Source organism: Tachyglossus aculeatus, chromosome 2, assembly GCF_015852505.1.
Source record: "Tachyglossus aculeatus isolate mTacAcu1 chromosome 2, mTacAcu1.pri, whole genome shotgun sequence".
Classification (NCBI taxonomy): Eukaryota; Metazoa; Chordata; class Mammalia; order Monotremata; family Tachyglossidae; genus Tachyglossus; species Tachyglossus aculeatus.
Window position 1 is genome coordinate 32,617,120 of NC_052067.1, and position 27,417 is coordinate 32,644,536.

A 27,417-nucleotide genomic window follows, 5' to 3' on the forward strand; every position below is an offset into this window, starting at 1 on the left:
CTGCAGAAACTCCAAGTCACTTTGGTTTTCCCAGTTTAGGTGTTAAATATGATGTTCTTTTGGACTTGGAATAAGAGTACCAAAGGTGTTCTTGGTCACTTTACTGGGGAAGGCCAGGGTCAGGATCTGGCAGTGTGAGATTTCGGGTGTTGCATATGTTTTTAGGTGGAGGCTGTGGGATGCTTGGGCACTTCTTTATGGCCACGGGGTCTCACTAACATCCAGAGAAGTTTCTGATGCTTGAAATATTTCCCAACATTTGTTTCCAGGGAGAATGGAATCCAGGCTTGCCTACCCGCTCTGCCTCTCCCATTCGCAGTCTGGTGTAGTCAGAGTAACGCTTGGGTCTTTTGTTCCTGCAAGACATGTTTTGCCCCTTGCCAGTTAAGCCCTGATGAATGAAACTCCCCGTGAAACCAGTGACAGAGGGCACCAGATAGATTCAGATGAGCCTGACTTCTCTGCACCCTGAGTGCCTGGAAGCAGACCGGGGCTGGGTCCCTCTGGGCCTGTCATGGCTTACATTTGAGCAAGCTCCTGGGGAAAGCAGGAATCTTATCCATCTATCGAAGTTACCACTTCGGGGGTCATGGCCACGTGCTTTGATTCGGAGGTGGCTTTCAGGAGGCCTTTGTTCTGGGAGGGGCAAGTCACAACAGAGGCAGAGGAAAAAGAGCTGAAGGGAAGCAAAGATTCCAGGCTGAGATTCTGGAACCTCAAGGCAGCATGATATGAGGGAAAAGAACTGTGATATTTAAAAATGGTTACTACATGCCCATACTATACATACTACATACTATACATATACATACTATATGTTGCCAACTTGTACTTCCCAAGCGCTTAGTACAGTGCTCTGCACACAGTAAGCGCTCAATAAATACGATTGATGACATGCCCAGCACTTAAGTGCTGGGGTAGGTACAGGATAATAGAGAAGCAGCGTGGCTCAGTGGAAAGAGCCCGGGCTTGGGAGTCAGAGGTCATGGGTTCTAATCCCAGCTCTGCCACTTGCCAGCTGTGTGACTTTGGGCAAGTCACTTAACTTCTCTGAGCCTCAGTTACCTCATCTGTAAAATGGGGATTAAGACTGTGAGCCCCACGTGGGACAACCTGATCACCTTGTATCCCCCCCGCCAGTGCCTAGAACAGTGCTTTGCACATAGTAAGCGCTTAACAAATGCCATAAGTATTATTATTATTACAATCAGGTTGGGCACGGTCATTATTTGTCATGAGGTGCACAGTCTAGGTGGGAGGGAGGAAAGATGTTCGATCAATCAATCAATCATATTTATTGAGTGCTTACTGTGTGTAGAGCACTGTACTAAGCACTTGGGAAGTGCAAGCTGGCAACATATAGAGACGGTCCCTACCCAACAGTGGGCTCACAGTCTAGAAGGGGGAGACAGAGAACAAAACAAAATATATTAACAAAATAAAATAAATAGAATAGATATGTACAAGTACATATCTACAGATGGGGAAACTTTTGTGACTTGCCCAAGGTCACACAGCAGGCAACTGGCAGATCAAGGAGTAGAACCCAGGTCCTCTGACTTCCAGGCCCAACTGAGCTCTTTCCCCTAGGCCACAATTGTGAGCTTGTTGTGGGCGGGGATTGTGTCTGTTTATTGTTGTATTATACTCTCCCAAGCGCTTAGTACAGTGCTATGCACACAGTAAGTTCTCGATATATACAATTGAATGAATGAATGGAAGTGGCAGAGATGGCCCATGTGGAGAGTATGTTAGTATGTTTGGTTTTGTTGTCTGTCTCCCCCTTTTAGACTGTGAGCCCACTGTTGGGTAGGGACTGTCTCTATATGTTGCCAACTTGGACTTCCCAAGCACTTAGTACAGTGCTCTGCACACAGTAAGCGCTCAATAAATACGATTGATTGATTGATTGATTGAGAGACTCCTGGGCTGTGACTAGAGAAAAGAAGAGCCCCAGCAAAGAGGGACAGTGGGGCAGGGGCATGAATGATGCTTCACTGCTAGCCATTTCCCATCTTGTGATGCGTGGCATCCTTCAGGAGTGCAATCAATAAAGAGGTAGCCTGTATACAGAGACCAGTACAGAGAAGATTTTGCTGATCGGATTGTACTCCCATCAATCAATGGTATTTATTGCGTGCATGCTCTGTGCATAGCACAGTATCATGGGCGAGTACAATACAGTATTGTGGGTAGACACAATTCCCATCTTCAAAGAGCTTTCAGTCTAATGGGAGAGAAGTATTAAAAGAAATTTTGTATCGGGGAAGCAACAGAGAATAAGGGTATATACATTAATTGTTGTGGGGCTGGTGGTAGGGTGAGTATCCAGGTGCTTAGAGGGTACAGACCTAAGTGCGTAGGTAGTGTAGAACGGAGAATGGGGTGTGGAGAGGTGAGTCAAGGAAGGCATTACCTTGTATCTACCCCAGTGCTTAGTATAGTGCCTGGCACATAGCAAATGCTTAACAAATGCCATGAAAATAAATATAATAATAATTATTATTATGGTACTTGTTATCCCTATGCCATGCTGCTTCTCTCTCTCTCTCTCTCTCTCTCTCTCTCTCTCTCTCTCTCTCTCTCTGTATATATATATATATATATATATATATATATATACAGAGAGAGAGAGAATATATATATATATATATATATATATATATATATATATATACTGCATATAAATAGGTAGAACCTGCAGGATTTGGTGACATTGGATATGTGAGTTGAATGAGGGAATTGAGAGAGGGATGATGGCAATATTACGGACTTGTGAGCCAGGGAGGACAGTAAGGCTGTTTCACTGATGGGAAAATTAGGAACACAAGAGGGTTTGGGTGGGAATAATAATAATGATAATAATACTGTGTATTTGTTAAGTGCTTACTATGTGCCAGGCACTGTACTAAGCGCTGGAGTAGGTACAAGGTAATCGGGTTGGACACAGTCCCTGTCACAGATGGGGCCTATAGTCTTAATCCCCATTTTCCAGATGAGGTAACTGAGGCCCAGAGAAGTGAAGCGACTTGCCCAAGGTCACTCAGTAGACATGTGGCAGAGCTGGGATTAGAACCCAGGTCCTTCTGACTTCCAGGCCAGTAAGCCATGTTGGACTTGTAAATTTGATGTACTGATGGAACATCCACATACAAATCAATCAATCAATCATATTTATTGAGCACTTACTGTGTGCAGAGCACTGTACTAAGCGCTTGGGAAGTACAAGTTGGCAACGTATAGAGACAGTCCCTACCCAACAGCGGGCTCACAGTCTAAAAGGGGGAGACAGAGAACAAAACCAAACATACTAACACAATAAAATAAAGAGAATAGATATGTACAAGTAAAATAAATAAGAGTAATAAATATGTACAGACATATATACATATATACAGGTGCTGTGGGGAAGGGAAGGAGGTAAGATGGGATGGAGAGGGGGGCGAGGGAGAGAGGAAGGAAGGGGCTCAATCTGGGAAGGCCTCCTGGAGGAGGTGAGCTCTCAGTAGGGCCTTGAAGGGAGGAGATATGTCCCAAAGGCAGGAGGAAATGTGAGTTGGCACAGGAGGAGAGAGATCAGGGCTGGAGAGGTAGGTTTGGAGGTCTTTCACATAAAGATGGTAGTTGAAACAGTGGGAGCGAATAAGTTTTCCAAGGGAATGGGTGTGGGTGGAAAATAGAAGGGAACCCCCTCCTAAGTCTCCAAAAAGAAATCTTATAGCTTATCTGAAATTTAACTCACTACAATAAAAATTTCCTTAGTTCTAGCTAAAGGGAGGTCAGTTTGAATTTGTGGAAAGTCCAAGTTATAAAAATATTTTTATTGCACTTTCCTTTATATAGTATTGGGAGTGGCAAAGACAATATGTGAATTAGATTATTTTGCAACAAGCAGAAACTCCTGACCATTGGCTCTGACACTCAATCTGCTCTCTCCCTTCTGTTTGTCAGCTTTCTTCTCCCAGTACAGCCCAGTTCATGTAGGTCATGCCTCTCAAGCTCAACTATGCAACATGTGGTTCCCGACACTCTCACAGCCGACCTCTTATTCACACCTCCCTTCTGCCTGGAACTCCCACCCACCCCTCACATGTCAAACCACTGCTCTCCCCATCTTCAAAGCCCTTCTAAAATCGCATCTGCTTCAGTGGGCCTTCCCTGATTAATTTCTCATCTTTGGTAATCAATTAATAAGGGCTTTTAAAGAAATGTTAATTATAATCCCCCCCATGCTGCTTCACTTCCAAATCATCCAAGAACTTACCTACAAAGCTGTATAATCAATTGCTTCTCCCTTTCTGCAATTTAGTTTAGTGCCTGTTTTCCCCACTAGATTACATAACTTCTTGAGGGCAGAGACCATATCTACTCCTTTTTTTCATCTTCTCCCAAGTGCTTAGCACAGTGCTGTGCAGTAGGTCTCAATCCCAAAATAATTTTTTCTGTTGGTTTTTTTTTTTTTTAAGCACTCACTATGTGCCAGGTACTATACTAAGCACTGGGGTAAATAACAAGGTTGGACACAGCCCATGTCCCACATGGGGCTCACAGTCTTTATTCCTGTTTTACAGTTAGGTAACTGAGGCCCAGTGAAGTGAATTGACTTGTCCAAGGTCACATGGTAGAAAAATGGTAGAACCCTGGCCCGACTCCGAGGCCCAAGCTCTATCCACTAGGCCACACTGCTTCTCATTGTTGTCAAACTGGCCCATTTACAGACAAATTAACTCTGAACAGAAATGGTGATTTACATCCTAGATTGACTTTGAAACTAATCAGTAAAACCTCATTCCTGCCTCACTAACACTGGTGATGTTCACCCTGTTTTCTCCCTTTATTGTTGCTGTTATTGTCAAAGCAATGCTTGCCTGTGTGTATTTGATGCTTTCTCTGGTTGTTTCTTTAAGTCTGAGTTAAGGCAGCTACTCTCTCGCAGTCCTGAGGCCGCTAGTGCCTCTGTTTTGTTGTGGTATTTGTTAAAGCGCTTTTTATATGCCAAGCACTGTTCCAGATGCCGGGGTTAATCAGTTGGACACAGTCCCTGGCCCACATAGGGCACACAGCCTTAATACCCATTTTTCAGATGATGTAATTGAGGCACAGAAAAGGTAATTGACTTGACCAAGGTCACACAGCAAACAAGTGGCAGAGCTGGGACGGACTCTCAGGCCTATGCTGTCTCCACTTTCTTTACTGAGGGTTCATTAATACACATCAAAAATGACTTACTCTAGGCTAAAGTCTGTCGTCCTTTGACAGTAGTAGTGAGAACAGTATCTACCCTGTGATATATGTAGGACCTGAGGGTAAATTAGCATTACAGTGAAAACAGGAACAAATTCTAGTTTCAGAGTTTTAAATTTTTTTTTCCATTTTCATATTTAGGAAGGATATGGTTCTGAATAGGGAGATTTTTGGAAAAGAGGGAAAGACTCTTCCTTACCCACTTACTCGTTACTGTCTCGCACTGGAAGGAGACAGAACAGTGTGAAGATGTTCTCCCTCTTCTCCTGGCAGCTTTCTCGAGGAGGGGCAGGAGCAGCTAACCGGCATGCAAAGAGGAGCTCATTGGCATATAGGCGATGCCAGGGTGAAGTGGGTTTCTACAAGGCTTCCAGCAGCCATCCTGCAGTAAAAGGGGCTGATTTATGTTCTTTTAGGTAATTAAATGTGGAATTTACTGGGTTTTCTTTTAAAGAACCAACAGTATTTTTTTTTACATTTCCCTTGTTCATTCCAGCATGTAAAAACAGCAGAATACTGGTGAGTTTTGAAAATAACTGTGGTTCATGGCAATTTTAATTACTCGGAGGTCAAAAGCAACGTTTTTTTCTTCTACAATGTTCTGGTACTCGGTACCTTATTGACTTGATTTCTGTGTGTTTTATTGATAGAGAACCAATTGTTACAGGCTTTTAGTGAAACTGAAAACATCTACTCTCTAAGGATGTCTGTTTTCAGCTGGCTTTCTTGTTTGGGAGAATTGCTTTTCTATTGTGTAGCACTGCAACTCTGAATTTTTATCTCCTCCAACATTCTCTCTTGCAGGACCATTTATTCAGAAGTTTTGCACATAGAACCTTGTGTTTTTAATATTCTAAGGAAGTTATCAGCTTGAGATGGACAACCCTGTTAGTCTTTGTCATTCATTCATTGAGTCGTATTTAATGAGCGCTGTGTGCAGAGCACTGTACTAAGTGCTTGGAAAGTACAATTTGGCCACAGAGACAGTCCCTACCCAACAAAGGGCTTATAGCCATCCCCTTTTCTTTGAAACAGTATGTAAGTAGTGGTGGTGGTGGTGGTAGTAGTAGTAGTAGTAGTAAGTGCATTTATTACCTTATTACCTTGTATCTACCCCAGTGCCTAGAACAGTGCTTGGCACATGATAAGTGCTTAATAAATACCATCATCATCATTTATTGAGCATCCAGTGGGAGCAATGCACTCTACTAAGCTCTTGAAAAAGTCCAGCAGCTACAAAAGGTGCATTCTAACAGAGACAGGCATAGAAATATTTACATATGGGGTGATCAAAACAGATTAAATTGACTGCAACTGATCTTTTGCCTTTTATTAAGGGATGGCATTGTGTGTGTGAGACCTGTTTTGTAGACAGAGAACAACAAAGGCACAGACAGGGCAACGTAGAGACTGAGAGATGGAGACGGAGAGATTTTAGAATGAGAGCACGAGATGTAGAGAAGCAGCGTGGCTCAGTGGAAAGAGCCCGGGCTTGGGAGTCAGAGGTCGTGGGTTCTAATCCTGGCTCCGCCACTTAGCTGTGTGTCTTTGGGAAGTCACTTCTCTGTGCCTCAGTTACCTCATCTGTAAAATGCGGATGAAGACTGTGAGCCCCAGGTGGGACAATGGTGACCTTGTATCTCCCCCAGCACTTAGAACAGTGCTTGGCACATAGCGCTTAACAAATGCCATTATTATTATTATTATTATTATTATTATTATTATTATTATTATTATTGTTATTATGGAGAGTATGAAAGGTGCTTGGAGAGAGAGAGAGAATGAGATGGAGGGTTGTAGACTGAGTTAGCAGGAGACAGAGGCAGAGATAGGCCTAGATATAGAGAGCTAGAAAACCACAAACATAGAAATGAAGATGGGGGAGAAACAAAGATAGATGGAGGCAGACATAGGGAGAGGGAGACCAAAAGCTAGACAGAGAACTACAGACAGTGAAACAGGTATAAAGAGAAATGGAGAGAGACATAGGTGGGCAGGGAGTTCAAGAGATATGGACATAGGCATCAAGAGACAGGAAGACAGAGGCAGGCAGAGAGGTGTGAAGTGGGAGAATTGGAAGTGCAGAGAGAGATAGAGGCCACAAGCCATGTAGACAGAGAAACAAAGACTCAGAAAGGGAAACATAGATGAAGGCAGTGAGAGAAGAAAGGCTGAAGGAAGGAAGAAAGGCAGTGAGAGATCGCAGAGAAATGGACAGGGTGGCATAGAGCTGTAATAATAATTGTGGGTTTTTTTAAGTGCTTACTAGGTGCTCTGGGGTGGATACAAGATAATAGGGTTGGACACAGTCTCTGTCTCACATGGGGCTGTCTCAATCCCCATTTTACAGATGAGGTAACTGAGACACAGAGAAGTGAAGTGACTTAACCAAAGTCACATGGCAGACAAGTGGCAGAGATGGGAAGGCAGAGAGGCCTTCTCCTCCTCCAGGAGGCCTTCCCAGACTGAGTCCCCTCCTCCTCCTCCTCCCCCTCTCTATCCCCCCTGCCTTACCTCCTTCCCTTCCCCACAGCTCCTGTATATATGTATATATGTTTCTATGTATTTATTACTCTATTTATTTATTTTACTTGTACATATCTATTCTGTTTATTTTATTAATATGTTTGGTTTTGTTTTCTGTCTCCCCCTTCTAGACTGTGAGCCCACTGTTGGGTAGGGACCATCTCTATATGTTGCCAACTTGTACTTCCCAGCGCTTAGTACAGTGCTCTGCACACAGTAAGCGCTCAATAAATGATTGGTTGATTGATTAGAACCCATGACCTTATGACCCCCAGGCTCCATCCACTATGCCGTGCTGCTTCATGTAGAAACAGAGGCGACACTTTTAAAGACTGAGAAATGGAGAACCACAAAGACATGGAGACCTGTAGAAAAAGAGAGAGAAGAGAAAACAGAAACAGAGACATAAAGAGATGGAGACCAAGAGCCATACAGGGAGATAGAGAAATGTAGAAAGAAGACAGAGATGGAATCAGGGAAACAGAGAAATGTAGGAAGAGAGAGAGGAGAGAGAGAGAAAGAGAGAGAGAGATCTGTCTCTACCTACCTTGATTATGGTGTGTGCCAGATCCCTGCAGCACCTATGTTGAGTAATAGTTCCTGGTGGTCAGAGTTATTTTTCATTGTACACCCACTGAGTACAGTACACATAATGTCTTGGGGAAGTACAACAAAAGAGAAGACCCAATCGTGTCCATAGGGAAGGGGGCTATAAAAGCATTTACAAATAACAGAATCAAAATAAATAATTGCAAGTACAGTTGGGAAAATACGTAAGTTCAGTGCCTGTTGTGATGATGGTTAGTATAGTTGTAGTGCAGCAAGATGAACTACACTGTTTGTGATCCTATCTTGCCATTGGATGATGAGTCTAATCCCCAAGTGACCGTGCTAGAACTGCTCAAGGAGTTGGATGGAGGTGGTGTCTGGGGAGAGTCTCGGCCTCATGGCCAATGAGAGGTGGGGCCAGCACCACAGCTCTGTAGGCCTTTAGTCTGGTCTGGAGTCTGCCATCACTGGCCTCCTAAAAGCCAAGCTGGCCTTCTTGATGTGGCTTTCTACTTCTTTAACAAGGTATCAAGCATTTGGTGGGCATCTGGTATCCAGGTAACAAAATTGGGTACCAAGGAAGGCTTAGCTCTGTGTTGGCCCAAATAGAGTTTGGATTGTGCAGGCTTCATCGATCAAAGGTAAAAAGTGATCGCAGTTGTTCCTCAAGTTCGTCATCAGCTTGTAATATTGAAATGTTGTTGCCATCTCTTCGGGATTCCCGCCTTGTCTGTGATGAGGGGTCACAGAGCCATGTCCAGGGTCACATAACTTTTTGCATGTGTAGAAATTCTTGGTTTCTAGTCAATCAGCATATTCTTGGCTCTGCTCCCCTTTGCCATTCCACTTGTTGTCAAGTTAAAGTGGGAGTGCTTTAACTTGATTTGTCTGGTGCAATGCACATTTCTTTCTGAAAGCCTCACTTCTGGCTGAGTGTTGGGAGATGACACAAGAGACTGTAGGTGCAGTAATTTTTGTCCATGATGAAAATCACAAATTAGTCACCTGAATAGCAAATTAGTATGTCTATTCTTATCAAATTAGGTAGTTCAACAGAATTTCAGTGTGTGGGTGTTCAATAAATACTTTTTGAGGCCAAGTCAATCAATCAGCAATCCTTGGCTCAGGAACCTGTATTCAGGCTTCTACCTGTAGTCATCATTTCCAGAAAATTACAAAGTATAGCAAACAACAGGGTTTGCAAAGCTGGTAAATGGATTACTGTTTTGATGGAGAAAAGTCACACTTCTTACCCAATTTACATTTGTCTCAATTTTCACTGAAGGGAGGGCATGAAATCCATCCAGAATTTGGATAGAGAGGATGGAGCAGATTGTGGAAATGCCATGAAAGAAGGAGTTTGTGACAAACGAAATGTGGGGATTGAAAGAGAGGATGGAGTCAAGATCACACCACAGTGTTACAGGTTTGTAGGGTGGTGGCAGAGGTGTCAACTGGGATGGGAAAGTTAGGTGGAGGAGAGGAGCTGGGGGGGAATTTGAAGAGTTCATTTTGGGACAAGGGGACATCCATGTAAAGGTGATCTGGAGATGGGAGAAGAGAGGTATACTGGGGAGTCTTTTGGGATATGATTTCAGATCTCTGGTAATAGGTGAAGTTGTCACGGAGCAAATAAGCACCCCGAAGGATTGAGTGTAGACTGAGAAGAGATGGGAACCTAGAACTGAGCTCTGAGGGACACCAACAGTTAGGGAATGGGAGGCAGAGGAAGAAGCAGCCAGAGAAATAGGAGGATAACCAGGAGAGAACAGTGTCAGGAAAAAAATGAGGTAAAATAGTGTTTCCAGGAAAAGGATGTGGTCCACAGTGTCAAAGGAAGCCAAGAGGTTGAAGAGGATTAGGATGAAATGGCATCCATTAGGTTTTGATTACTTCAGAGAGAGTTATCCCAATGAACTGGAGGGAGCAGAAGCCAGATTGTAGAGGGTGAAGGAAGGAGTTGGAGGAAAGCCATATTATCCTTGTCGTCATCATCATCATGGGGTTTGTTAAGTGCTTTCTATGTGTCAAGGCCTGTACTAAGCACAGGGGTAGATAAGTCAGGCACAGTCCCTGTCCCGCGAGGCCTACAGTTTAAGTAGGAGAGCAAATAGGCTAATTGAATCCCTATTTTACAGATGAGGAAACAGGCACAGAGAAGTTAAATTACTTGCCCAAGGTCACACAGCAGGCAACTAACAGAGCCAGGATTAGACCCTAGTTTCCTGATGTAATGCAAACAACCAGTTCAAGGAGAGTAGACAGGAATGGTAGGAGGGAGATGGGACAGTGGTTGGAAGATGTGGTGGAGGGGAGGGAGGGTTTTTTTTTTCCTTAGGATAGGGGACACATAGACGTGTTTGAAAGCAGAATAGAAAGAGTCATCAGAGAGTGAACAGGGAGGACAGAAGAGAGGGTACAAGAGTTTGATGGTGGCGTGAAGAGATGGGCTTGCAGCTGCTGGACTTTGACAGCAGGCAGGAGATCTTTAGAGAAGTGACTAGGAAATATGAGAGAGTGGATGGGGAGGAATTTATTTTTTAAAATTATTATCTGTCTCCCCTACCTCTAGACTGCAAGCTCATTGTGGCCAGGGAATGTGTCTGTTTACTGTTCATTCTTTCAATTGTATTAAGCGTGCAAAGCTTACTGTGTGCAAAGCACTGTACTGAGCGCTTGAGAGAGTACAGTACAACAACAGACACATCTTGCCCACAACCAAGTGCTTATTATAGTGCTCTGCATACCATGAATTCCCAATAAATACAATTGAATGAATGGATTAGAATTAGAAGGGCATTTTGGGGAGACAACACCTGATGATGTCAGTTTTATCAACCATTTAGTTGGCAAGATCAGCAAGGATGAAAAGAAGAGATGGGAGTAGAGGTGTTTGTTGCTGAGTGGAGCAAAGATCAGAGTTGTAGCAGGGTGAGGATGAGCCTACCTGGTGTGTGGATTTCCGCCATCAGCACATGGTGGAGGGGATCCAAGGCCTGGGAATGATGGTGCCAGATCTATGGAGAGATGGGGGGGGCCGGTGAGGGAGAATACCACCAAGAATTATTTCCTGAAAGTAACTCAGATACTTAAAAAATGACAGCAAACAAGTCAATTAACAATACCTTTCAGTTCCTTGGGACTGTAACAAAATGGAAGTCTCTAAAATGCTATGAAACAAAAACAAGATGGAAAGCAGAGTGGCCTGGGAGAAAAAGCTCACATTTAGGAGTAGGAGGATCTGGGTCCTAATCCTGGATCTGCCACTTACCTGCTGTGTGTCCTTGGGCAAGTCATTTAACTTCTCTGTGCCCCAGTTCCCTCATCTGCCAAATTTATTATCCCTCCTTCTTAGACTGTAAGCCCCAAATGGGACCAGGACCAAATCTGACCTAATTAACTTGTATCTACCCCTAGCACTTAAAACAGTGCTTGACACACAGTATCAAATACCCATAATGAAAACATCAGTGACAGATTCTGAGCTGCCAAAACTGACACTTAGGAATATGTTGCCTCTCACCAAACTAAAGGACATTTACTAATAATTAGTATGATGTCACCCACACTACCACAGCACTGATGAATGATCCTTCTAATAGCATTTATTAAGCGTTTTATGATATACCAAGCACTGTTCTAATGTCCAGATGGAATCTTTTCCAGGGTAACAAGAACACCACAATGACCTTTTGATCATGTCTCCAACCACTGAGAAGGATCCTCCTGAAAGCATAGAGAAAGCCAGTTAAAATGTGAATGCACTACCTTCTTTGGTACTTAGTACAGTACACATTGCACTGTATGAATGCTCAATAAGTGCTATTCCTTCAGCTAATATGTTTGAGAGACATTCACTTTTGTCTCCCCATGGCTGGCCAGATTTTTGTCCAGAGTCTGTCTTGAACAGGTAATGAAAAGTACAGTCAGCCTTCTACTACCTGCACAAGAATTACATTTCTAATATTCCACTTTTATATCCCCCAATTACCCCTTTAGTACCACTAAGTACTCACACACACCCTCTCCCCCATAGCACTTAGATATATATCTTTTATACTCTGGTGCTTCTTCCTGTCTCTACTTTTCATGTCATTTCCTGCTTGATTGTAAGTTTCTTGAGGTCAGGGATCATGTCTACAACTTCTAGTGAACTCTGCTCCCAGGCTTAGGACAGTGCTTTGCGTACAATGTTATAATAATAATAATAATAACAATGGCATTTATTAAGCGCTTACTATGTGCAAAGCACTGTTCTAAGTGCTGGGGAGGTTACAAGATGATCAGGTTGTCCCCGGGGGGGCTCACAGTTTTAATCCCCATTTTACAGATGAGGGAACTGAGGCCTAGAGAAGTGAAGTGACTTGCCCAAAGTCACACAGCTGACAATTGGCGGAGCAGGGATTTGAACCCATGACCTCTGACTCCAAAGCCTGTGCTCTTTCCACTGAGCCATGCTGCTTCTCTATACTCAATACATTATACTCAATACATTGACTTCAGAGCGAACTACAACACAGATGATCACCCAAACCGAGGTATTTTTACCGCGTGCCTACTCTGTGCAGAGGATGATATACTAAGCCCTTGGGCAGCGCGTGATTATTTTCAGCTACATCCACGTGCATGAATAAGGTTGCGTTGGTTGGATGTATGGAGAGGGATAGAATGCTAACGTTTTGAGTACTGCGGAAAGATGCTTTGACTTATTTCCTCTCGAATGATGAATCCTCTAGGAATATAACTTCTAAAGAAACCAGACAAAAATGGTAAGAGCTTTCCTTTTTAGGCAAGACAGCTGTTTCTAAGAATAGTTCTATTCCATGGCTTGGCAAGTAACATCTTGCTGAATTGCCACCCTATACAATGCCCGGAAGAGTGTGGAACACCTACAGTGAAAGAAGGAAGTCATGTGCAAGAATTGGCTTCCCAAAAATAGCAATGAATGTGTAGGTATGAATTTCCCCCAAGAGGTAACAGCAAACATACTATTCATGCAGAGTCCTGGAGAGGCCCTCTTGACCATCAGATGACTTTGACACAAGGTTTACATATTCCTTTGCTTTTATACTAGGATTAGACTTGGGAACTGCACTGAAGGTGCAACTGGAATGTGAATTGCAAGGCAATAATGGGAGAGAGGACCTAGTAGATTTGCGGTGTTTGTTCCATGACCAATTGTCCTGATTTAGGCAGGGGGATCCAGAAGTTTTAGGTTCGTCTTGTGCCTCCTGCTTTATCTCACTCATATGCAAGAAAATTTAAATGGAGAAAAATGGTCAGCTGAGATTATTCAGGTGTATCGCGGCCAATGGGAGGATCACAAAGGGAAGAGGTTCCTATCAGGATGGCCCACCTCTCTCTCTATACCTCAGGGAAGAAAGGGTGGGCAGGGGAAGGCAGAGGGGGACGGAGCCAGTTCACTCCAGACCGAAGGGGCTTCACGGCCCTACCCTGGACCGAGTTTCCTCGGGGCCCAGTAGACATGGCTGCTGCCACCGCATCTGGTTTGTGAGACATGCTCCACTGCTACACCCTTGGGGAACTTGCTGCACATTTCTGCATGGACAATGAACAGTGGTAAATCCTGCCTCCAAAGTTGAGTCAGGTACCACCCAGCCCCTGATCCAAGCAGATCACCCTTCCTTCTTCCGGCCCCCGTAAGGCTCCAGCCCAGCATGGGCATGTTCAGGTGGGATTCACCAGCCCAGATCAGGGCCCCCTCATTCCCTCCTTCCTTCCCTGCCTTCAATGACCACACTGGACTGGCAAAGACAAGTTTCCCAAGGTTTCTGCTCTGGACGTGGAGAAACTGCCTCCGCTGTGGGGAGAGGAAGAAGGTGGCAGATAGGCACCAATTGAAATCAGTTACAGACTTTGTCTTGGTGTTTCAGGAAATATTCAAGATGTCATATTACAGGAACATCTGGAGAAAGAGGATGAAATTCTAGTCTCACTGGCTGGTTTGAAACAGGTATGTGCTTTGCTATTATAAGTTGCCCATCACTTGCACATTTTTTAAACATGTGCTCGTGGCAGGATACCCCTGCCCAATGCAAAGTCAAATATTATGGTCATATTTTGACAGCGCCAAAAATGAGCTGTAGGTTTTGTTACTGTGATGCTTCCTCTGCCTTCAGATCCAAGCCTGTGTCATCACCCTGAACATGGAGGGAGAATGATTCCACATGAATTGGGTTTGCTGAGAGGTACTCGTTCCTCTTCACCTTCTCTGGGCACACAGACGGTCTCCCCATAAAGCCACTGACTTTACTTTGGTTTTCCCCTTCAGACCTGCTTTACATAGTCTACGTTTCCGTGCCTCTGCCTCCTCACCCAACTTCATTCCCCTGTTCCATACCTCAGGAAACAGTCCACCTGCCACCTCCACAGAGGGCACGTTTACCTTACAGCAAAAATCTCTTCAGGCCTTGTCACAATGTGAGCGTCTTTAAGGCTTGCTCGGTTTGTTCAGCCGGCATTTAGCTGCTCTCGAATATGGGTGGACCCGTAGCGAGACCTTTGTGGCCATGTAACACAGCTGTGTTGGAAGAGAAAAAGTGAGTTTCGGTCCATCAATCAATGCTATTCATTGAGCATTTACTATATGTACAGCACAGTACTAAGTGTATGGGATAAAAAGCTAAGGTTGGGCCCAAATGTCCACAGCTACCTCTCAGCAAACCCAGTTCATGTGGAATCACTCTCCCTCCATGTTCAGGGTGATAACCCAGGCTTGGATTTGAAGGCTAAGGAAGCATCACAGTAACAAAACCTACAGCTCATTTTTGGCACGGTCAGAATATGACCATAATATTTGACTTTGCAGTGGGCAGTAATGATTACTGTAGAATTTGTCTTGTCTGCTCCTCTCTTCCCTAATATTTTTCAAAGCAGCTTTAAGAAGCAACTGTTTTCTTACATGGTTTAAATGTATTAGACACCTAGCAGTTGGCAAAAACTCACTTAATATTCTCTATTTTCTTCCTGTCCAACAACAGATCAAAGATATTCTAAAAGGATCCCTCCGTTTTAACCAGAGCCAGCTGGAGGCTGAAGAAAATGAACAAATCACGATTGCAGATGATCATTACTGTTCCAGCAATCAGAACCGGGCACTAAGTGATCATTTAAAAGCATCTGTTGCTCGCAAACAACAATTCCTTACAACACAACAGGTACAGGATGTCCAGAGACCTTAAAGAATCAAATCTACTCAGAAATCTTTACAAGAAGAATTTAGTGTAAATAATCGAGAAATGTCTAAATTCACTTGAAGAAAAGTGGCCCAAATTTGGAGGGTTCAAAGTGGGATGAGATTGGATTAAATAGAGAAGAGTGAAGAAAGGAAGGGAAAGAGGAAAAGGGATGTTTCAGATATACTGACTCACCCAAGATTCTTCCCATACTCTTCTGCTTCCCTGGAAACAAAAGCCTCGTTAAAATATGGTGCTATATTTAGGGGCAACCAGACTGCCAAAAAAAAAAGTTACACTTGCAACTTTTTAAAGAGTACCTGCCTACAAATCACAGCCCAGGCCATTTCAAGGTATTTCCCAGCCTTCCAGTAAGGTTAGGCCTGATTTCTGTTGTGTCCTGAATCAAATTGAACTTTATCTGCTGAGAATGAGGAATTAAGAGATTTTTTTAAAAAGCATATTCAGCAGATAAGAAATCTAAGCAAGTTAAGTAAAACCAGCCCTAGAAGCCTTGTCAATCAGGCTGGTGAATCACAAGGAAAATCCCATCCATACACTGACTGCCTTAGGTTGATTCATAGAAATTAGAACATAAAACCCATATTGCCTATCTCCCTTTCATGTGACTGTAAATGAAGCTGCTTCCATTTGTGTCACTAAGAAACATGGATTTGGTTTTATTTGTTTTGTTTTTTTTTTAATTTGTCCTTGTTTGGCCTGAGGTCTAACTGCCATTCTCGCTATTTGCAAAATCACCTTTGTCCACCTATATCTGTTTTGTTATGGTCTCTCTCCCCCATCTCTCTGCTGGTGACACATTTGTCCTAGAAAATACTGAAAGTATCAATATTTTACTCAAAATCTGTTTTTCTAAAAAAAAAAAAAAAAATGCAATCAGTATTTGAGCTGCTTGGGGCCAGACATGATTTGTACAGTCAAGAGTCCAGAGAAACACTGCTCAAGGCCCTGATCCATTGGATTTTTCTTGCTATTGCTCAGAACCCTTTTTAAAAAAAAAAAGATATAATGGTTCCAGCCATTTCCGTGCTTCCTGTAGTACAGTAACCTGTTCCCCTCAACCACTGCCACCTGAGCAGTTCGACCAGAATGGCCTGGAGCCAGAAAAGGCACAATGGGCAGGAGATTCTTTCTGTCTCTTCTCTCTAAGACAATCATGGTACATTCTCACGCCCATCTTTGAACTGAACTATAGTTCCTCCAGCCACAGAACCAACAAATGCAAGAGTCAGGAAATCATCCTTCTGTTAGATTCTGCTGTGGTCAGGCTCCAGAGTCTTGGGTCCAATTTGGGTCTCTGTACTGTAAAAAGATGCAGGGAAACTAGAGAGCGGCCAGTGAAGGGTGGTGAAAAGCCAAAGAATTTGGGTTGTTTGGCCTGGAAAAGAGGAGGCTATCAAGTGACTTGGGGGAGCTGTTCTCCAGGCCAACTGAGAACCAAGCGGGAACTGCCCTAGCCTCCTCCTGTCTTTGAACTCAGCCCTCGGTCAGTTACAAAACGTCAAGGCTAGCGGATCCTGCACTCCAGGGTTTCCAGGCTTTTAAGTGGATCAACCCCAGCTACTGCCTCACTTAGAATCAATCCTGTTTTTATCATTTGAAGATTTCCACAATGTCTCCTAGTGACAATAAAAACTAGGAGTGCCTCAGAATTCAAATGATGAAGTTGTGGGAAAAGCGATTCTATTTCCTAACGAACAGTCCCTTTCTCCAGTGAACAGTTTACTTTTTGTTTTAGCGCAGGGGAAGGGGCAAAAGAAAAGGCAGTTGTTGACCCTTCATTAAAATGCAAAAATAGCTCCATTAAGTGGTATCTGATATGAAGCCCTAACCCCAGCCTAAATTTTTATTGTTAATGAAGTGAGCAGAATTTGGGTCAGAAAGGATGTGCTTTCTGCCTGCGGCAGAAGTCTTAGAAAAGTCTCGCAACACTTACGTTCTTTTCTCCAGTGTAAAATCTTGGTTCTGTGTCTTTCAAGTAAAATTTGTGGCATTATTTTCTGTCCGGAATAATGGTGGCACAGTAGCTCTGTGTGAATATTAGAAATATTAGTAAATGCTGGTTATTCCCATTTCACCTTTACAAAACACACATATTCTTTTGTACATCTTTCTTGAGGTGGAAACTGACCTGATTTCACAATTTACGTAGAACTCCTCAGCACTTCCCCAGTCTACTCCAAAGCTGCAGCACGGCTCTGTACCGTAATAGACAAAGAAAAGACTTATGAGTTAGAATGGAGTATCTGCAAGTAACCTTTCAACTTGGGTTGCAGAAGCATAGATAAACGGCTGATTTCCAAGCGTTTTTATCTTGTCTACAACTTTTGAACCAAAACTGTACCCATATAACTAACTGCAATATGTAAACTCAGTGGTGATTTCAGGGTATATTATTAATTTTAAATTTTCTGTATGAGAGCAGTATTTTTTCCAGACCTCCATGACTTTGCCACTTAAAAACATAACTACTTGCAGACTAAATCTCAAGTCTTCAACATAGTGGTTGTATAATCACTGATTGAGAGACTGAAAAGATCTTCATATTCTCTAAATTTTAAAAGGATTCATTAATGGGAATAGCCCTGATACCAGTAGTTGATGTAACATCTGAAAAAAAAAAAAAAAAAGCTCTGAAAAGGATATGGTGTGGGACATAGCGTCACAGCTTTAGTGTCAAAGATATTGGAAATGAATGGTTCTGCCATTTTCATTTTTAATAGGTACAGCAGATGGAAGAAAATGTAGCTTCAGATTATCTTTTTTTTAAAAAATTAACCAGGCAGAGAGAGGAAATACCAGTGCCATCACCACTCGCTTGGGACACCCTGAGTCTGAAGTTGTATAGCTGCTAATTTCTCTTGTATTGTACTCTCCCAAGCATGTAGAACAGTGCTCTGCTTATAGTAAGCACTCAATAAATACCACTGATTGGCAGTCAAAGCTTGACCCATAGGCAAAGCAGTGAGATCACCAATCCCTTGCTCCCATCTTAACCTGTGGCTGTTCCTGAGCGCTCAGGGAATCTTTGTGGAGGCTTTGCTGGACCTCTCAGCCATTCTTACAGGCTGAAGTCTCAGGCATCCAGAGGGAGCAACTGATTAATTGATAGATATTTACACTGGAAAAAAGCAATTTAAAGAGAAGCCAAACAGTGATTAAAGTTGAATAATGTCTTTCAACAGAAAGAGGATTTAAATATTCAACAGGCATAGCTCATCTTTTTTTCATTTTAATTCTTGGACCGTAAGAAAGGGAACAATAGAAGTAAATTCACAAATACTTAGGTAACACTACATAAGGAAATGTTGACTGTGGTATTTCCAAACTTGAAGCCCTGTGCATACAAGTTTTGATGTTTTTAATGAAAAAGCTGGGCATTTGGGGCTGGTTATGTGGAGAAGAAATCATCTTTTGTTTAGAGAATAAGAAAAACACATGGGTATCATAGTTAAGTACAGGCATTTCTCATGCAACATGAGAAGCAGCATGGTCAAGCGGATAGAGCACAGGCCTGGGAGTTAGAAGGACCTGGGTTCTAATCCTGGCTCCGCTACTTGTCTACTATGTAGCCTTGGGCAAGTAACTTCACTTCTCTGTGCCTGCTACCTCATCTGTAAAATGAGGATTAAGACTGTGAGCCCCATGTGGCACAGGGACTGTGTCCAACGTGATTACTTTGTATCTACCCCAGTGCTTAGAACAGTGTCTGGTACATAGTAAGTGCGTAATAAAAATGATTTTTTTTTTTAAACCCAAAAACATGATAGTGGCATCACTGTCAACCCCCAAATTATCCCCAAAATGTATTGCACCACAATTGCTTCAATGGGAAATGAGAGGTTGGGAGAAGACTGTTTGAAGACAACTGCAAAAACAGTACACCCAACTGTGGTCCCATCTGGTGAAGTTAAAGAAGGAGGTGGAAAACGAAATAGGTTAAAATTGGAAGTGAACTCTGACACTTACCTGACACTCATTTACTCCTCATGGGGAAGCTGTTTGTACTTCTAGTGCAAAAATAATTTTAAATATTTGCCATTGTTACCTTTGAAATGACAATGAAGGACCGATAAAACTGTTTCTACAGAATCCTTTTCCTGAAACAACAATCCGGGCAAAATCCATTACTATATAACTCATTCACCACTGTTGTGGCAACTATGTTCCCTTAAAATACCCACTATTAGCAGAAATTACTACAAGGAAGACAAGCAGTATGTGTCTAATGGGTCAAGAGCTGGATTATTTCTGAGATTTTACATCTAATAGCATTTGATCACCTACTATGTGCAGATTACTGTACTGAATAACAATGATAATAATAATGGTATTAAGTGCTTGCTGTGTGCCAAGCACTGTTCTAAGCACTGGGGTAGATACAAGGTAATAAGGTTGTCCCATGTGGGGCTCACAGTCTTAATCCCCATTTTACAGGTAAGGTAACGGAGGCACAGAAATTAAGTGACTCACCCAAAGTCACACAATCTCTGACTCCATGCTCTTTCCACTAAGCCACGCTGCTTTTCACCGAACACTGAACACTGTTGGGTAGGGACTGTCTCTATATGTTGCCAACTTGTACTTCCCAAGCGCTTAGTACAGTGCTCTGCACACAGTAAACGCTAAATAAATACGATTGATTGATTGATGGGAGAGTACAACAGAATCAGTAGGCATGATCTCTGCTTGCAGGGAGTACCCAAGTTTTTAGGTGATGCACAAGTGCTGAAGTGACAGTTGGGAGAATATAGAGATTAAGCAGAGAAGGCCTCCTGGAGGACATTTGATTTAAGAAGAGTTTGCAAGCAAAAAATGGCAGAAGGTTCGGTGGGATTTTTTGCTAAATTCATGGAAGGGAAAAGAAGGTTATTAGAGGGAAAAATTGGGGATGTTCAGTGGCACATCTCTAATTATTTGGATGGATGTCTGGGAAGGCAAGTGTCACACTGTTCTCCCAATCATCCTGATCTCTCCATTAGAGACAGGGATTGTAGTAGACTGTTCCATTGCTCACAAGAGAACATATACAAATAATTCTGTTTTTTATCATTTAACCTACTAGATTGTAATATAATGCTTACACTTCTCTGAAGTTGGTGGGAGAGCTCCATTTTATAACTGAGGAAATGGAAATCAGACTTAGCTAGTCATTGTAAAAACCAAAAATGGACCAGATGCTTAATTACACTGGTTTTCAGTTACTATACTAATTATCAATCAATGAGCTAATGGTCCTAAATTCTTCAGAATGAGGAGCTAGGAACTATAAAAACAAATTATCACTACTTTGATTTGCACCTAGTAGGTATTTTGAGTATTTTCAGGGAAATTACTTCAAATTTTACATACCTAGGCACATTGTATTTTTTAATCCTTTTTACGCAAAAATGGCATTACAGAAAAGATAGTTTCATCTGTGGGAGAATCACTCTGACAAAAGGGCATATGCATCTTGTATTTGTTAAAAACAAGTTTTGTGTCCTTAGACCAAATACAGATCCGGAAAGTAGCATAGGGAGTAAAAGTAATAAATGTGAGTGCTATTTAAGTGAGAGCAACAGTAGGGACGGTCCTATTGTTAATCTGGAGGGAAAAGCCCTGGTTTTAGTGAGAGCTTGAAAGCAGTGTGGCCCAACGGATAGAACCCGACCCTGGTAGTCAGAAGAACCTGGGTTTTAGCCCCAGCTCTGCTACTTGTCAGTTGTGTGACCTTAGACAAGTCACTTCACTTCTCTGTTCTGCAATTGCCCCATCTGTAAAATGGGGACTAGACTGTGAGCCCCATGTGGGACATGGGCTGGGGCCAACCTGATTACCTTGTTATCTACCTCAGCACTTAGAACAGTGCCTGGCACATAGTAAGTGCTTAACAAATACCAGAAAAAACAAGCTTGAGTACATCAAGTGCTTAGTACAGTGCTCTGCACACAGTAAGCGCTCAATAAATACGATTGATTGAGTGATTGATTGATCTCTCCAGCCATCCATGTTGCAGCTACAGCTTCTCTCCCTGCACACAGCATGGCTTAGTGGGTGGGAATCAGAGGCCCTGGGTTCTAATCTCAGCTCTACCGCTTGTCTCCTATGTGACACCCTGGGCAGAGTCACTTCTCTGTGCCTCAGCTACATTTTCTGTAAAATGGGAATTAAAGCTGGGGGGGTCATTAACTGTGTCCAACCTGATTATCTTGTGTCTACCTCAGCACTAAGTATACACTGCCTGATACATAATGAGCACTTAACAAATACCATTATAATAAACAATAACAACAAAATAGAGCAAACAAAAAAAAATGAGGGACTGCTAACACCCATTTCCTCTATCCAAGCAGTTTCTCCTCTCCTGCTCACTTACCTTGTCAGGCTGCCTTTTCCTGGAAACTTGAGCTGCACAAATTTTTCCTGGCCCAGCATATAGAGAGATGGAGCACAAATGCCTTATGGGTGTGCACTTGCAGACTTAATGTAGTGTGGCAGTAATTACTGCAAGGGGAAGAAGCTGAGACTAAAGTTGCAGCCTCCACACTGTTAGGTATGAAGAGGACTTCAGCAGGGAATACTGGTGAAGGTGAATGTTTCAACTATTTGCCAATCCTCCCAGCTGTTCTAGGAGTTAAGCAGTCTTTGAAATAGTTTCTATTTTTTACATTTGCAAAGGGGGCCAGCAATAGTTATTCAGAGATATTTCCAATATTGGCAAGGCATTCTCTTAAATGGCAGGAGACCATAGGAGTAGCGACCTTACAAATCTCCCAAGTTATTAAACAACTTTGGCAAATGCCAGTGAGCTTCCTACCAAAGCAGGCAGATTCTGAAATTCACCCCCCCACCTAATCACCTAGACTAATAAGTCACTTCCAGCTCTGGCTACCTTACTGCTCTTTCAGAAAGGATCTATGGACCTTTAAGGTTCAGTCTCCCACATATTTATTTAAAGAGAAATAGCTCTTACAAATAGCATCCATGTCCAGAAGGCGAACGTCAGGCTGTCTCTGTCCCACTGCTTGTCTGTGGGTAGCACTAGGCTACTGTCCCGACTCCAGCTCTCAGTTTTCCTATTATGCAGACTGGCCCTTGGAGAAACAATTCAGGTCTTTGCTTAAAATATGATATACAAGAAGTGGCATTAACAGTGATACTATCATTTGTGTCTTCTCCCCCATGGCCACCCTTTTCTCTTTTTCTCTCCAATATTTTCTGTGACCCTCCCTCACTCAAATAGCTAGCAGAATGGTCATTTAGTTGAAAAAGCATTAATGACAGGTGTCCATGCTTAAGGACATTCCTGGTCTTAGACACAATGATCTTTTAGCCAGCTGCCCTCCTCCTCATTCTTTCCACTTTTCTCTGACTAAATCCAACAGGCTGTAGTCAAAATCCCATTGCTCTGGGCCAGAAAGAAGTTTCTGCCCATATAAGAATGTCTGCCACACTGGCAGCAGGAGGGAGGACCCCTTGACTAAGTCCTTGTCAAGTGTGCAGTACAGTCTGCAGAGCAAGTAGTTCAAATTAGCTTTAGAGAGATAAAGAATGGATTCTAAACACTTTAAAATAAGCCAATTAGCTAAACCCATTTAATAATTCAGGCTTATTTCTGATCAGAGCATTTAGCGAATTGAGCCCAAAGTATTTATGGAGAAGATCCATATTCTAATCTTGATTCAGATCCTGAATCAATTTTGACCATCATTGTCATTTTCTTAGCCTACATGGGACTGTTGGGTGGATTATTTAGAAAATATTGGTGAAGGGTTCAACAATTTACCATCGAAATACTCCCGGGGTTCTCAGAAAAAGCGATTCTCTAGGTGGTCATGGTCGTTATTGACCAGATTATGGGGCCAGGAAGGGTAGACAAATTCTTTTGTTCTGTAGCTGTAGCGTACCCTGTATTTTTGCGCAATACTGAAGTTGGAAAAATCTTTTTGTACTCACCTGGCTCACTTGTAATTTTATTTCACAAGGCCCCAGCTGAAACGCCTGCAACTTCTGAAAGCAGGAGCTCAGATGACTATATCCTGGTTTCTAAGGAGGAAGAGGAAGCCAGTGGAAATGGCGCCTCTGGCCTTACTCAATCGCTTCAAGCACCCAAAGCAGTGAAGAATGAAGTTCCATCCCGCTCACCTTTGGTCTTCTCTGATCCGCTGATGGGTGTCATATCAGCATCTTCTAGTAACCTGAGTTCCAGTCCAGATGACAACAGCAGCAACAATAGCAAGGATTCTGACTTCACCATTGTCAGCCCCTTGGACATCTAAGTAAATAGATTAGAAATCCAGAGGTCTATTGCCTCAGTTCTCAAACTGTGATTCCAGAAGTCTGCAGTTATTCTTTGATACAAATGGATAGGAGTTAGACAGTATATGGCTGATCAGATTCAGCAATCTCTAAAATCTAGTGGTAATTCAGAGCACAAATTGACAGTCCATTGAAAAACCCTTTAGGGAATATAAGAGTTATGGGTCAGTGGCCTTAAAATAGACATAATGACAAACGTGGATATCCAGATAGGTGATCTTAGCTGTTCCTTTTGTAATACCACTAGAGAGTTGAGCAGAGTTGGTGTCACAGACCGTGGTGGTAAAATAAAGCTGCCTACTGTGTTCTGTCCTGCTAGGTTATGAAGGGGCAGGTGATCGAGGGATTCTAATTGAGAAAGCAGAAAAGTAAATGAAGTAAAAAAAATCAAAGCTTCAGTCAGAGAGGAGTTCTGGCACTGGAAAGTTGTTATAGCCAACAAGAAACATATTTCCTTAAAAAATGTTAACTTTAGATTAGACTACATTAGAGAACAAAAACACCCACAGATGGGGCAGTTGGTGGTAGTGTGTGTATGTGTTGACCGATGACATACCCACATGAGGATGGACAAGTCAGAAAGCAGTTGTTTTTTGTTTGGTTTTTTTTTTTAAAAAAAAAAGCTCCCTGAGATATTAGAGCAGCTTAGGGCTGCTTGGGTGGAAGATGGAATCAAGGGCTTTTAGGGTTTTTTTTTCTCTTTGTGCTCAAGCTGCCAGGTTGCTCCAGGACAATTTTGCAGATTTGCCCTTCGGGATCAACTTTCCTGCACGTTTTGACTTCAGTGGTCTTGCGCCTTTGAAAATAACCTGCCAACAGAAAGAAAGCAAGGTCCCTTGAAGCCAAAACCCTGCTGCGGTTAATTGTCAGACAAGACCAGCTCCATGTTCTGGGTGACAGAACAAACACTGGTGCAAGGGTGGGGAGAGCCTCTGGGACAGGGGGCCCAGGGTGCTGCAAATCTGGCTGCTGCAGATGCTTTTGTTCCCACTCAGGGAAGAATGGACAGAGGCAATAAAGCACTACCAGGTCCTGACAAAATAAGCTCTCCAAACTGTACAAAAAATGCATTGGAAAGAGAACCATCCCAGGGGCACAGAACAGATTCCGGAGGAACAAAACCCACCTCTGAATGTATGCAGGATTTGAGTAGGTTTGTTGCTAGATGCTAGGACAGTTGTTTGGCTTTTTTCCTCCACTTGGGCCCAAAATAGTGATGATCCACTTTTCAGCCACCATAGGTTGAAAATTAAGTACTAAGCAGTCCGGCTCTTTAAAGTGAAAGACTCTAAAAGATTAAGTTTAATCTCCATTGCCTACTTAATTTCATTTTTGTTCAAAAGTGATTTTAATTCCAATTAGTTGGACTCTCTGATGTTTTTATACCGACTGGTTTCAATTTTTTCCTCCAAAGAGAACAATTTTCTGGGAAAACCCAGAAAAATCCATGTCCTTCAAAAGTGTCTTGACCATCCCATGGCAGGGAATCCAAACCAGTTACATTGAAACCATCTCCATATGTTTGACTTAACACGGGGATCAGAGCAAGAATATGTAAAGTACTTACCGGTGGAAGCACTTTTATGGCCCACTACTGCTAACCAGATTTGACTCTGTGGACAAACATACGACTGTCAGGTTCTCCCACCTGCCAGCTAAGAAAAAAGTAACAACTCAACTCACAAAGACCAGCTTCTGATGAGGTTGTCATTTAAAATTCTAAAATCCATTCTTATATTCTAGTGGGGGAATGAGACTTCTTAACACAGATGCTATGTAAAGTGTCTAATAATTCTATTTTTACTGAGATATTTTGCATTCCATGATTGCTTGGCAGATGTATTAATTAAGCTCTGGTTCTTGACTCTTACTTGTAAAGCAGCTCTCTGAAGAGAGCTTGCAGAATTGATTCTGCTGAGTTACTCTCTTTAAAACCCAGTAAGTATTTTTCAGACTCCTTTGTGGAGCAAGTATGGTACAGCTCTGCAGTGACCTTGTAACTCTGAGAGTACATAGACTGTTCTTAGCACTTTCTTGGCCCTTGTATCAGTATCAATAAATCAAAAGTCAAGTGCTAAAGAATAGTTCTGACAGCCATTCCGATGGTGTGGAAAACACAGTGATCTGATAGGTGCCTAATGATTACCAGGTCATTGCCATTAATTTGCCCATCCAGCTTGCCGTATGGTAAGATTAACTGTGCCTTGCAAGATGACCTGCTGAGGCCAAAGTGTTACTTAATTTGGCACCATTTATTGAAAAGCTGTTTGGCCCCAAGCCTTAAAATATGACGTGTGTCTCTCCAGCTGAAGCACCTTGGATGCATGACATTTTGACGGTGGGTTGATGCTGGCTCTGTTTCTGTTTTGTTTCCGAGAGTCGCAGAGTAAAGTATGTCAGCCTTTAGTTGGTCTGATTTAGCGCACGGCTTTTTCCTGCTTCACGCTTTTGTTTTTTGTTTTTGTCGAAATCTGTTTGTACCCTTAAAAACTGAACACTTCTAGCTATTAGAGCTTTTGTACCCTGCCCCACCCCTGGTCCCCAAAAGCAGATCCCTCTGGACCCAAGAGGGATGAAATGACTAGAAATGACTAGAAGTGTTGGGAGGGAATGGAGAGCAGGCCGCAGCTTGCATGGCACCCAGCACAGATTCCACTTCCACTGATTGGATGAGGCAAAAAAAAAAAAATTGTCTTTTGTATTTCTGTCCCTTCAGAGTTTAAACAGTGTTGGTGTCTTATTTGGTCTCAGTGCCATGAAAAACTAGGAGTTCTGTTTGTCTTTTATGATATCAGGTACTGATGTTGGAGTGTACATTTTTAAAGAAATCCTGACAATATGAATTTTTTGCATTTCTTTAGTACAAGTGCATCAATCAGAAAATCCTCTTAGTTTTAAATATATATTCACATATATACACACATATATATTTTAAAACATCATAGTTTTAAACATCCTTTAAGCTTAATCTACTTTTTTATGCCTTTCCCTCATGCATAGCAACTGTATTTCTCTACCGTTTGATCAACTCATATGTATGCAGTAGGCAAAGAGCTACAGGTTGAAAAAAGATAGATTACATTGATCGTTACCTTGCCTTTTCTTGGGTGTATGTAAAGGAGTCTATTGCCACTGGAATATTCTTCCAAAGGTGATCTTATAATGTTCATGATAACTATAATCTGATAGGAAATAGTATGCATTGTATAGTACTTAGATATGAATGTGAGACTAAAAACTAAATCACGACCTCCCCAAAGACTTATTGTATCTCATAGCTGTACCGTCTGATTGGGTCTAGTCTTATGCATGAACTATCAGTGGTACCTTACTGCAGAGAGACAGTGGACCAGATTGTGATTTGGGGCGGGGGGTTGGTGGGGGGGGGGGGGAATATAGAAATTTATTATCTTCTAGAAACTTGTCTAGCCTGCTTTATTAAAGAAACAACTAACAAATGCAAAAAAATTATGCAGTGTTTGCACTTTTAATCTCCAAATGAATCCCAGGGCCATTTTGACGCAAAATGTTTTAAAAAAGGATTTTCCAGAGAGCAACAAAGAACCGTGAAGAGATGGAC

At 42.4% G+C, this 27,417-nt stretch overlaps 1 protein-coding gene across 9 annotated transcripts in view; it reads left to right on the forward strand.

Moving 5' to 3' along the window:
• TBC1D5 (TBC1 domain family member 5) overlaps window positions 1-27,203 on the forward strand; it is a 498,550-nt gene extending 471,347 nt beyond the window's left edge. For all 9 annotated transcript variants that reach the window (XM_038759929.1, XM_038759928.1, XM_038759927.1 and 6 more), the window contains 3 exons: window positions 14,214-14,293; window positions 15,321-15,497; window positions 23,504-27,203. In XM_038759929.1, the coding sequence (XP_038615857.1) occupies window positions 14,214-14,293; window positions 15,321-15,497; window positions 23,504-23,797 (551 nt within the window). In that variant the 3' untranslated portion in view covers window positions 23,798-27,203. The remainder of the gene's footprint in view (window positions 1-14,213; window positions 14,294-15,320; window positions 15,498-23,503) is intronic.
• Window positions 27,204-27,417: the final 214 nt, after the last annotated feature.